Here is a 13,750-nt window from a genome sequence, read left to right on the forward strand (position 1 = left end):
CCTCTATTCCAAGTTCTGTCAAGTCCAGGGCCTAACCTAGCACAATGCTGGGCACATAGGTGCTCAATAAATGCTTATCCTTAATTAGGTATAATTATAGTCATGTTTCCTCCCTCAGTGCTCCAACATTGTTTGGCAAGTGTGTTGCCTTCCCTACCCTTAGGGACCAGGATTGGCCAAGACCAGTAAGGGAGCTCCCTTGCCCGTCAGAAAGGAGCGTGCAAAGGAGAGGAGACCCTGGCAGAGCTCAGAACCCTAAGAGTGCATCATGAGAGGCAACATGATACGGTAGATAGAGATAGCATTGAAATCAATGAGCCTCTGGGTCCTGGCTCTGAGCAAACAATTGCACTACTCAGTGCTCTCTAGGCAGCTTTCTAAGAATGTAACGTAAAGAAAAGCAGCCAGACTACATTGGTAGAGGGGTTTCCTCCTTTGAGAGTTCCCTCCACCAGTGAACCCCCACTGTACCTGTCTGTACAATTGTGTATATATGAAAACTAAGATATCCTGTGGTTATAATTTTCCTCATGGTTTCTATTTTTAATCTTGTCTCTTCTGCTGCAGTTATGAACCATTAAAGGTCTTAGAAAATCTCATGAACTGTGTAGGAGTGAAATGCAGGTGTTGACAGATGGTGGACTTGTATCTTAGCAGGCGTGGGAGGAGACACCTTGCTCAGGAACAGTAGGTGGAACAGCTGGAAGGGAGTAGGTGGCCAGTCTCGGGGGGTTGTGGAAGAGAAGGGTGATTGATGGGGACTCGCATGGGCCGGCGATAGACCTCCGGAGAGCGAATCTGGCAGGCTGCCCCATCCTGCAGTGGCGTTTATCTGGTGGCTGTGAGATAAAGTAGTTTCATTTCTGTCTTGAGGTTGAAAGCACAAGTGTAATGAGAATCTGACTCATGTAATGGGGGAAGGAAGGAGGTCTTGGTGCTAGAAAGTTGGGAAGTTAAGCTCTCGTTTAGGAGTTCTTTCTCTACTTTCATGAGGAAAACAGTCACATATAAACTTCAACTGATAATTTTTATTCTATTTTTCACTTATAGATGTTTACATCCATTGTTTCATTCATCATCCATTCCTTCTTGTTAGTCTGTCAAGTGGCATAGTAGACAGAGCTCTGGCCCTGGCCCCGAGTTAAAATCTAGTCTTATATACTTCTTAACTATGTGGCCCTGGGTGAGTAATTTAACCACTCTCTGCTTCAGTTTCCCCATCTCTAAAATAGGGGTAATAATAACTTCCCAGGTTTCTCATGAGGCTCTAATGAGATAACTTTTGCACTTTAAAAAATGTTAGCCATTATTCACAAAGTAGCCACCCTAGTCTAAATCGTCTTTTGCTTCCCATCTGAACTACAGCAATTGGATCCTATTCTATGTCTGGAACAACAGTATCTTCTTTCTGATCCATCAACATGTCATGATTAGCAGATAAATTTGCCTGATGAAAATTTCCACAAATCTGATCTTTGCATAGCTCTACTCAAAAACCTTCCACTTCTCTACTGCTTAGTGAATTAAGTTCAAACATCTTGCCTTGGCTTCTATGTTGTGGCCCCAAGCTACCTTCTGCCCTTACCCTCTCATCTTCCCCTTTTTAAAATCCAGGCTGTGTTATATTTTCTGAATATATCCTGAGCACATCACCTTCCCTTTGTCTAGAATGCCCTGTGAAGGTTCTAGACCTGAGTCTTAGACCACAGTTTCCCTGAACATCAGTTCCTCCTTCAAATAAATGAAGGGACTTCTAATCTTTGCTCCTTGCCCCTGAACTTGCTTAGTCACTTGAATTTGAGATCTGCTCTTTTCCTTTGCCTCCGCTGATCCCCTACTCTCAGCCCATCACTAATAACCTGTTTTCTGCTAAGGCTACCATGTCTTGTGACTTTTTCTAGCCCCCTCCTCCGGTTCCCCTTTCCCTGTCTCCACACATGATAGACTGAATGAATTTCTTTCTTTTTTTCACTTTTTTTTTTTTTTTGTGCTGAGGCAATTGGGGTTAAGTGACTTGGCCAGGGTCACACAGCTAAGAAGTAATGTGTCTGGGGCCAGATTTGAAGTGAGGGCCTTCTGACTTCAGGGTCGGTGCTCTATCCACTGTGCCATCTAGCTGCCCCATGAATTTATTTCTAAACTTTGTCTACAAAGGGGAAAAGAAAACATGGCTCTGATTATGATGTGCTGTTAGACATGCCAGAAAAAAGAAAACTTGTTTCCCAGACTGAATGCTTCTTAAAATTATGATTTTATCCTTGATGTTAAAATTTTTTTCTAGTTTAAGGGACATGGGGTTACAAAAGTTACTTTAATGTATATTTCTTTGATAACTTTGATGTGGTTGATTGTTTTTGTAAGCATTATAATGACTTCTCTTTTGAAAATTGTTCATATCCTTTGATTATTTATTTGTTACAGATGGGGATCTTTGACAAGAGTTCTTTAGGTGTCTTAGGAGAGTTAGTGGCTTCAGAGCCTAACTTGGAGGCAAGTTCAACACTTCCTGACTGTGTGATTCTGGGCAAATCACATAACTTCTCTCAGTGTTTTAGGCAATTCTCTAAAACTATAAGTTGCAGAAAGGGTGCTAACCTATATTGGTTTTTTTTTTTTTTTTGACTTTTTTATTTTTAATTATTATAGCTTTTTATTTACAAGATATATGCATAGGTAATTTTTCAGCATTGATAATTGCAAATCCTTTTGTTCCAACTTTTTCTCTCCTTTCCCCACCCCTTCCTCCAGATGGCAGGTTGACCAATACATGTTAAATTTGTTAAAGTATAAGTTAAATACAATATATGTATACATGTCCATACAGTTATTTTGCTGTACAAAAGGAATCAGACTTTGAAATAGTGTACAATTAGCCTGTGAAGGAAATCCAAAATGCAGGCGGACAAAAATAAAGGGATTGGGAATTCTATGTAATGGTTCATAGTCATCTCCCAGAATTCTTTTTCTGGGTGTTAACCTGCATTGTTAAAGGAAGTTTCCTCATTTGGAATTCCTTATCTTGATTTAAAAACAAAAACAAAAACAAAAAATAAATCACAGATCCAGTGTGTCTATCCCTATCTGTTTTAGATATAAATGTTTTATCTATCGTGAATCTTTTCTATTTTTCTGTTATTTTCTATTATTTAACTTAAAACTTTTTCATTTAGTTATTGACATTGATCTTGAGAGTTCCTTTTATGGAACCTTTCCTTCATGATTATGATAAATATTTCATTCCACTTAAAACATTTTTAAATGTTTATGTTTCTCATTTGGCTAGAATACAAGGAAGCATGTGGTGTAAGTTGCCACTCAGAATCTTGTGCCTGTCAAGTTTTTAACTTGTTTTCCAGGTCTATTGGTGAAATAATGAATCTTTTGTCCAGTTTTTGCTATTTCTGGGTTTATCAGATGCTGATCTGTTGTCGACATTTGGGTGGATATTCTGGCCAAGCCCCAGGTGGAACCTGTTCTCTCTTGGTTCATTAAGTGTGGGGGCAGCTACAAAGCTATTTGGTCCCAGTTAAGAAAAGTAGTATAAATAGCTAGGTGGTGCCATAGTGCAGAGAGAACCAGTCCTGGAATCAGGAAGACTCATCCTTTCAAGTTCAAAACCATCCTCAGACACTTATTAGCTTTGTGATCCTGGGCAAGACCCTTAATCCTTTCTGCCTCAATTTCCTCATCTATAAAATAAGCTGGAGAAAGAAATGGCACACCACTATAATACCTCTGCCAAGAAAATCCCAAAGGGACTCACAAAGAGTTGGACTCAACTGAATGATGAAATACACAATAAAAAAGTATTTTTATAACAAACTATACCTCTGCACTGCTTTCAGGATTTGTCTCTCTAGGTTTCTTGGGCTAAGTTCATTTTCTAGTCTGGCTTCTCTGTTGCAACCCATCCAGGAAGATGAGGGCATTTGGGCGTCTTGGTGTTCCAACAGTTTTTCTATAGAGACACTTAGCTAATTAATTTTTCTCCTTTAATAAGAGACAAACAAGTAAATAGGACCTCAAATAGAATAATTCCACTTGATTCACAAATAACCCTAAGTGTTTGTAAGAAGTAACCCTTTTGTTTTTTAAAAAGTTCAGATCTACATTTGCTCACCTACTCATTTCTCCTACCCCATCTCTAGTTGAGAAAATAAGAAAAAACAAACACCAGTAGTTGGACAAAACATATTTCCCACATTGGCCACGTTAGGAAAACAACAACGTTAATAGTGAATGACTCAGGGTGCCCCAAGTCCATTTAACAGAAGGTGGGTAGAATGTTTCATCTTGGGGTCTCTGCAATTATGGCTAGTAATTGTGTTGTTCGGAATTCCTAAGTCTTTTAAACTTTTTGTCTTTACAAGATTGCTATTATTTTATAAAAAACTTTTTCATTGTATACTCTCCGATTCTCACCATGGGTCAAAATTTCTTCTGTCCTTCAAAAGCCTTCTTAAATTTCTTGAATTTACAGCTAGATCATGTCTCTGCAATTGGAAAGAACCTCAAATGTCTCTAGTCCAACCCCCTCAACTTAATAAGGAAACCAAAAGCCTAGAGAGGTGGAGGTACTAGCCCAAGATGATCCAGGTTGTAAGTGGTAGAATTCAGATTCAGCCCTTTCCATTCTTTCCCTGCCTTCAACACTCATAATCCTCCATATACCGAACATATACTTGTGCTGTTTTGCTTTGTAAGTACCTTTTATCCCCTGTGAGTACTTCAAGGACAGAGTTTGAAACATATTAATTGCTGTCTCCCATTCAGAGCCCATGTAGTAGGCATTCAATAGATATTGATTTGAGTTGAATTACTTTATACCTACTATGTGCAGGACCTTGGAATGGGCTACTTTTTAGGAGTCTCAGTTGAATAAGACATGATTATTGCTCTAAGGCATTTTACAGATTTTTAAATTTAAGGATTATAATCAGAGCATAATTATACTCCAAAGGAGAAAATGAGTTCACTTATTTGTTCAATGCATTTTTTGCATGCTTTTTAAATACAGGTCATTGTCCTAGGTGCTGAAGGAAGTACAAAGTTGCCCAAACAGTGACCAAGTGGGACTTGGCCTGAACCTGTTGTTGACCAGTCCATGAGAGCCAGAGTGATTTAGGTTTAAGAGATGGTCCTGAAGAAAGAAGAGAATGGTTAATAATATCAAATACTTCAGACAGATCAAGGAAAATGAGAACTTAGCAAAGTCTACTACTAGCTCATCTCTGACTTTTTTTTTTAATAGGAAAGTAGAAATCCCTGGTCAGGGATCTGTTCATATTTTCTGTGTTCATTAGGCAGAGAGAACAATTTTGAGGAATAACCCAGTTTTTACAGGGCACGAGGGGAATTGACTTTTGAAGAGTTCTGGCCATTAGTTTTGTTATTCTGTGTTTAATGGACAGTGTTGAATAGCAAAATTATTAAATTCCTGTTCCTGGTGGTTCACATCTGTCATTCCAGTCATCTGGGAAGCTAAAGATGGTGGCTCTTTTTTTATTATAGCTTTTTATTTACAAGATCTATGCATGGGTAATTTTTCAGCATTGAAGTTGCAAATCCTTTTGTTCCAACTTTTCCCCTCTTTTCCCCCACTCCTTCCCCCAGATGACAGATTGACCAATACATGTTAAATATGTTAAAGTATAAGTTAAATATAATATATGTATACATGTCCATACAGTTATTTTGCTGTACAAAAAGAATCGGACTTTGAAATAGTATACAATTAGCCTGTGAAGGAGATCAAAAATGCAGGCGGACAAAAATAGAGGGATTGGGAATTCTATGTAATGGTTCATAGTCATCTCCCAGAGTTCTTTCCCTGGGTATAGCTGGTTCAATTCATTACTGCTCTATTGGAACTGGTTTGAATCAGCTCATTGTTGAAAAGGACCACATCCATCAGAATTGATCAACAAACAGTATCGTTGTTGAAGTATATAATGATCTCCTGGTCCTGCTCATTTCACTCAGCCACAATTCGTGTAAGTCTCTTCAAGCCTTTCTGAAATCCTCCCGCTGGTCATTTCTTACTGAACAATAATACTCCATAATATTCATATACCACAATTTATTCAGCCTTTCTCCAATTGATGGGCATCCACTCAGTTTCCGGTTTCTGGCCACTACAAAGAGACTGCCACAAACATTCTTGCACATACAGGTGATGGTGGCTCTTTTGAACTCGGGAGTTCTGAGTTGCAGAGGTTAGCTTATCAGACATCTACATGAAGTTCAGCATTAATAATAGAAGGGCCACCAGGCTACCTAAGGGCAGAAGTGGAGGACTTGGGGTGAGAGGAGGAGAAGGGACTTTGAATCAGGCTATGTTAGAAGCAGAGGGATTTGGAACTTCCTACAGATCAGCAGTGAGATCAGGCTCTAGGCTGGCTCTCTACATCCAGGCTGAACGAGATTGGGAGACCCAACCTTAAAAAAAAAAAAGAGTGAGAAGATTGAAAATTAAATCCTGGCTTTGCTTTTTATTGCCCATATGACTTCAGACAAGACACTTCACTCTTAGCTAGGTCTGTAAAATGTGATCATTGGAGCATATTAGTACACGACCTTAATCTGGAACACAGGAACTTTATTTTTTCTTTAATTTTTTTCCGATTAAAAAAAAAAAAAACTACATTCAGTTTGTACTCCTAGGTGGTTTATTGTATGCATCTAAAAAGATTATTTTGTTGGAACAGAAGTGAATGCAAGGGGTAATGCTGTAAAAAATTACCCTGGCATGCGTTCTATCAATAAAAAGTTATTTTAAAAAAAAAAGATTATTTTGAGATTAGTCTACAGACTTTGTCAGAATGTCCAAGGGGATTGTGATAAAAAAAGTCAAGAAATCCTTGATAAGATGACTTGTGAGCATCTTGCTTTTCTAAATCTCATGATTTTTTGGTTTTACCTTTTGGATTTCACAAGGTATTTTGTTCGAGCACTTTGTTATTTCTTCCTTTTCTTTCTTTCTTTTTTTTTTTTTTTTATTTCTACCTTTTCAAAAAAATTTTTACCTTTATCTATTTTCCCCTAATATAAACCACCCTTTCTACTCTTAGAGAACTATACCCAAAGAAGAAAAATGAGAAGGGGAAAAAAAACCAGTTCAGCAAAACTAAGCAATATTTTGGAACAAATCTGACATTATATGCAGCGTTCCACCCCTACCCTTTCACTTCTGCCAAGATTGGGGATCAGGGAGAAGATACCTTCTCATATCTCTTCTTAGGGGCCAAGTTTAGTCATTATAATTTTGCAAGCATTCTGCCTTGGTCACTGTTATCTGTTTTCTCCTTTGACATTATCATAGCAGCTGTGAAGATTGTTTTCATGGTTCAGGTCACATAAATCATCTCAGGCTCCCCTGTTTTCATTATTTTAATGCCGTTTGTATGTTCTATTCTGTAGTTATCTATTTTGGTGACTTATCATTCCCCTAGATTTTAAATTCATTAAAGACAGGGAGTAGATCTTAGCTAAAATTTGTGTCTTTTCTAGCATCTATTAGATGCTTAATAAGTATTCAACAGTGGCTTCCTCTGAGTTTTGCTTGTTGTCTGAATGCAGTTAGGGTTTCTTTTCAAAAGAAGGTCCCATGGTAAGAGCTGGGGGAGATCCTAGATTCACTCATTTTCTGGGGGCCCTCCTAAGGATAAAACTCACCCATTTTTTATTTTATAGTTCCAAGGCTGACATCTGCTGACCTCATTTTCCACCTCTAGGGTAGCTTTCTTTTATAGACTGTTACTCCTTCTATACAGATTATGTGTAAGATTGCTTCCTAGTCCATTTCTATGTGTGAGACTCTGGGGATGCATGACTGTTTGTGTATTTGTTTGTGTGTTTTATATATATACATATATATACATATATGTATACATTTATCTCCCATGATAATATATTATGCATATATCATAATATAATGTACTATATGCAAATACATATAAACTAAGACTTCTTAAACTCTTCCCACTCATAACCCCTTTTCATCTGAGAAATTTTTGCACAATCCTAAGTATGTAGGTACATAAAATAGGTATACAAATCAAACATTTACTGATAATAAATCATAATTTTGTGATTTATTCCACATTCAATTATATAACCCCACATGGAGTTGGAACCCACAGTTTAAGAAGCTTTGATCTAGACATTATAGTTTGTGAATATTTTATTCTGTCTGGATATAAATACATGCCCAGGATAGACTTCCTCCTCATGCCCCATCACAGAGTTCACATTAGCCTGGCTTTAAGAACACTGTGTTAGTGGAGCATAAAATTCTTATGGCCCTTACAGAAAAAAGCTAGAAAGGTTTCCTGTATGGACTGGGTGGAAGACTGTATAGTCTGTCCTAAGAAAACTAGTCTGTTTTAATTTAGAGAGGTTCAGATTGGCCACAGGTAGCTGAACTTGACCCAGTCAGGTCAATTCTCACTGACTTGTAAAAAGCTGCAAACTGTCCCTGATCCAGTGGAAGGAGAACCTACATCAAGAGAATCATGTCTCCTTGTCCTATTGACTCAAAAATATGGTCATTTTTGCCTTAAACATATTTGCTGACTTCTAATGGGGAAAAATAGAAAAATTAATGTATATATTTGCAACCTTTGAAAATTGTTAAGTTGCTTTAGGGGGACCTAGATGACATAGTAAATATAGCATTGAACCTGGAATCAAAAAATTCAGATTCAGCCACAGACACTCATTTAACTGTGTGACTTAACCTCTGTTTGCCTAGTTTCTTCAACTGTAAAATAGAACTAATAATATATACCTCTCAATATTGCTGAGGATTAAGTGAAATAATATTTGTGAAGAACTTAGCATGATTTCTGGCATATAGTTGGAACTTAATTTTTTTATTATAGCTTTTTAATTATAAAACAAATACATGGGTAATTTTTCAACAATGACCCTTCTGTTCCAACTTTTCCCCTTCTTCCCCCAATCCCCTCCCCTAGATGGCAAATAGTCCAATACATGTGGAACTTAATTTTATGTGTTTTTATTTCCTTCCTTTCTTCATTCCAAGGGAAAATGACTAAATATTTTTGTAATTGTGAAAGTAGTCCTTTTAGACAAAAAGTATAATGCAACCTGTCCAAATATAACAAATAATTGTAACCACAATGGATAAGACTATCTGTTTTACTGTGTTCTTGTATAGTTTGCTCTTTTTGATTTTTTCTTTCAGTAGGGGCTACTATTAGATCACTAAGGATTTGAAGGATTAGTCCAGAGCTTCTTAAACTTTTTCTACTTGTGACTCCTTTTCACCAGAGAAATTTTTATATGACCCCGACATATAGGTATATAAGATAGGTTTATAAATCAAATCGTAATTTCATGACTCCCATATTCAATTATGAGACCTTATATGGGGTGGTAAATGAAGTTTAAGAAGCTGGGGATTAGTCTACCATATGAAAATTATGGAATATTATTGTTCTATAAGAAATGATCAATAGGATAATTTCAGAGAGGTTTGGAGAGACTTACATGAATTGATGTTAAGTGAAGTGAGCAAAACAAAAGATCATTGTATCCGGCAATAAGATTATATGATGATCAATTCTGATGGACATAGCTCTCCTCAAAATGAGATGATTCAAGGAATTTTGTGATGAAGAGAGAAGACTGTAGGAACTGAGGGTGGATCACAACATAGTATTTTCACTCTTTTTATTTGTTGTTTGCTTGCATTTTGTTTTCTTTTTGATCTGATTTTTCTTGTGTGACATGATATTTATGGAAACTTATAGAAGAATTGCACATGTTTAACATATATTGGATTACTAGAGAAGAGAGAAAGAGAGGGGAAAAGTTTAGAACACAAGGTTTTGCAAGGATGAATGTTGAAAATTATCTATGCATATGTTTTGAAAATAAAAAGTTTTAATAATTAAAAAAGAGAAATTTTGAGCAAAAAAACCTAATTTAGAATAGTTGAATAAAGTAGAGAAACTGATATTAGACTATATAATGGAATTTGGAAATTCATTAGAAATGAATTTGACATCTGTATATGGCTAGAGAGAAAGTTGTGAGCTATAAGAACAGCAGATTACTAAGAGAGCAGAATATTATCTCTGCAGAGCAAGGAATCAGTGAGCATCTTGACAAGGAAACATGCCTTTGAAGAAGGTAGATCGTGATTAATTTGGAAAGGGCTTTAAATGCCAAACAGATCAATTTATATTGTTATTCTAATGGCAATAGGGAATCACTGGAGTTTATTGAATTAGCATGTGATATAACTGGTCCTAATCTCCAAATCATTATTCTGGATCTCCCTTAATAAATCCAAAGATTGATGGGTTTTTTAAAAAGTCCTTTACTTAACATATATTTTAGTGCAATATAAAAGCAGTTCAGAAGATAAGAACACATAAAAGCCAGCAAGAGTGTTCCCTGGACTCTCGGGGGCTTTCTGTTAGAATCCTAGAATGCCTTTTTACTCTTTTTGCCACAGCTGAGTCCCAAACGGATCCACCAGGAGCAAAGTTAATCCGAACCCTTCCAGTTCACACCACAACTTTCTTTTATGTCCCAGCAGGGTTTGGGAGAGGAGTTAACTAGTTCCACTAGTATCCTGGTCCACTTCACCTGTGCTAAAGGAAAAATCACTCGGGATTATATTGGAGAAGGGAAAAGGCTGAGAGATCAGTTAGTAGACCATTCTAATAGTAACTCAGAGCTAAAGGGATGTGGCCATGGGAATGGGAGGAGGGGACAGGGAAAGACTTTGTGGAGGAAGAAACAAGATTTGGCCATTGAATGGATATATGGGGGTGAGGAAGAGTGAGGAGAAAAAGCTCAGAGTTCACAAAGCCGTGGAATATTGGAAGGATGGTGGTAACTTGGACAGAAAGGGGGTGGATTTAAGGTAAAATATAAGGAATTTGGGGCAGCTAGGTGGCACAGTGGATAGAGCAGCAGCCCTGAAGTCAGGAGGAGCTGAGTTCAAATCCGGCCTACGACATTTAATACTTCCTAGCTGTGTGACCCTGGACAAGTCACTTAACCCCAATTGCCTCAGCAAATATATATATGGAATTCTGTTTTCAATGTCTGAAGTGTCTATGGGACATCTAATTTGAAATATTTAATTAAGTAGGTGCTGAAAGCATGGGACTCAAGAGGGAGGTGAAGGCTGAATGGGAGACATTTGACAAATTTGCCTAGAAGTATTAGTTGTTTAGGGACTTACACATCAACTGGGGCTTGCTCAGGAGAGAGACAATCTGCCTAAGTTTATGTATTATATGTGTAGAGATGTATATAATGTATCTTTCCAGCCTGAAGAGAGTTTGTGGGCCCGACAATCCTGGAAGTATGAGGAGATAATTCAAATTTGTACTTAGGGGTTTACACAGGCACCAAATTAGCTACTTTTCCATCCATTCTTTCCTCCTTCCAGCCATCCTGACTACAGGTTCAGGAATCTGTACATCTGAATTTAGTCCAGCTTTGGTCTTCTGGGCTCCTTATTACAGACAGATAAGTTTATTTAGAGGTTGCCAGGCTGAGAGCCCCAGCATCTGGGCCCCTAGCCAGGGTTGGGCCTTGGGGGCTGTCACTGATCAACTGATTCTCTGAGAGCCACGGGCAACTTGCTATAACTTCAGGGAGACTGTAAAAATGGCTCCTTGGCTACTAGGAGAGCAGGAAGCAGGCGAGATCCCGGGGTAAAGTTTTGCATATTTTTGAATGTTTGTTTGAGGTTTCAGTCCCACTCCTCCCTACCCTGAATTCCCTTGGAGCAGGACTCAGGTCCGTCCCTTTTAAAAAAAGGGCTTGGGTCTCCCTCTGGTCAGAGAGTCTTGCGGGAGGGCTTGGGTCAATCTCAGATCACCCATTTTTGTTGGCACTGTCCAGCTTGGGGTGGGAGACAGAGGGCAGAATATAAGGCTGGGGGATGCATGGTGGCCACTGGGCATGGAATGATGGCGTATTTCAGTCCTGAACAGAGAACTAAATACCCTCCTTCTGATTTTGTATTTAATCCAGCAAACCCTCTGGGCGTCCTCCTGGCTAATATGGGGTCTCCTGCACTTGTGAGAAAAAAGGAAGATGTTCCATTAATGGTAAACCACAGTAGCTGAATCCTGCCCCTCTCCCTTCAGTCTCAGACTCTCTGTGACTGGTGACTTAGGTCCAGCTCTTCTAACCTTTCTCTTGACTTCCAGTCTCACATCACCAATTGTATTGTAGACAATGGGATGGGCTGTCTCAAAGGCATCTTAAACTCAGCAGGTCCCATCACTTTCCTCTTCCTTTTTTTTTTTTTTTTTTTTAAATAAAGATTTTTATTTTTAAAACATACACACGGATAATTTGACAACATTGACCCTTGCATAGCCTTGTGTTTCAGATTTTCCTCTCCTTCCTCCCACCCCCTCCTATATGTTAAACATGTTAAAATATATGTTAAATCCAATATGTATATACATATTTATACAATTCTCTTGCTGCACAAGAAAAATCAGATTTAAAAAAAGAAAGTAAATGAGTAAGAAAACAAAATGCAAGTGAACAACAACAAAAAGAACACTCTCCTCTTTCTAACTTCCTAGATACAGAGTATCTCCCAGTCAGCCTTTGGTATCAAGTCTTTTACCAACACCTGTCATTTTTGACTTCACAATATCTCTTTCAACTTCCCTTTTCTTTGCTATGACCCACCACCATCTTCATGTAGTTCATCACCCTTTTACCCCTGGACTCCTGGGCCACAAATTTCTCCTCACTCCAACCATCCTGTATTCAGATAACAGACTGATCCTCCTAAAATACAGGACTGATCATATTATATCCTTCCCTCCCCATTCGATAAACTCCAATACTTCCCTATTATCTATAGGATGAAATTAGAAAATCCTTTGGCTTTCAAAGCCCTTCATGGTCTGGACCCTTTCTATCTTTCTAGCCTTCAGACTCTGTTGTCCAGCAATACTGAGCAATCCTGTTCCATTTCCCAGTTCCTATTTTCTGTTTCTACTGGCTCTCCCCCATGCCTGGGACATTCTCCCTCGCCATCTCTTCTTCCAACTTCTTGGCTTCTTTTCAGTTTGAGTTGACATCAGATCTTCCAGGAACCTTTGCCAATTCTCCCTAATCTTACGGCCTTCTCTCTGAGATTACTCACAGTTTATCCTACTCACGTAACCTTAGTGATGTGTTCTCTCTATTAGCTGAGCTCCTTGAGAACAAAGATTGTCTTTTGGCTTTCATTGTACCCAGCACTTAGGAGATACTTGATATATGCTAGTTGACTGACTGACCATGACCTTCTATGTTTGTGAACTTCTCTCCATCAAGCCCATGTGTGCATTTCTGTGTGTGTTTTTTTACCAGCTTGGAGTCTACATCATCCCGGCTGGGATTGCCTGCTTCCTCTCCAGTGCCTTCATTTGGGAAAGCGTCCCTCCAACTCCTCCGTCTGCAGGAGCTGCCACCTCCACCTCAGAACCTTTTTTTTCAGGGATGTGGATTGTAAGTGCTTCACAGGGGAGATAAACCTGGAGCCCGGAAGCCAGAACCCCCATCATTTTTCCTCTTGTAATATGCAGTTCAGGGAGGATCCCCAAACTCCCGATTGGCCACTTACTTCATTAAATCATGTTGGCTCTATTTGGGGACAGGGAGACACTGAAGAATCAGTCCTGTCTCAGAGTCTAAGAGAGAGAGGAGGACGGGGGAGATATGTGTCCAGGCTTGGCTCTAGGAAGCTCAC

The 13,750-nt window shown here is 38.6% G+C and overlaps 1 protein-coding gene across 1 annotated transcript in view; it reads left to right on the forward strand.

The window, feature by feature from the left end:
• SLC49A3 (solute carrier family 49 member 3) overlaps positions 1 to 13,750 on the forward strand; it is a 53,424-nt gene that overhangs the window by 17,490 nt on the left and 22,184 nt on the right. Inside the window, exons 4-5 of the mRNA XM_051964441.1 lie at positions 12,025 to 12,101; positions 13,372 to 13,509. Coding sequence (XP_051820401.1) covers positions 12,025 to 12,101; positions 13,372 to 13,509 — 215 coding nt within the window. The remainder of the gene's footprint in view (positions 1 to 12,024; positions 12,102 to 13,371; positions 13,510 to 13,750) is intronic.

The sequence above is a fragment of the Antechinus flavipes genome, chromosome 6 (genome assembly GCF_016432865.1).
Source record: "Antechinus flavipes isolate AdamAnt ecotype Samford, QLD, Australia chromosome 6, AdamAnt_v2, whole genome shotgun sequence".
Classification (NCBI taxonomy): domain Eukaryota; kingdom Metazoa; phylum Chordata; class Mammalia; order Dasyuromorphia; family Dasyuridae; genus Antechinus; species Antechinus flavipes.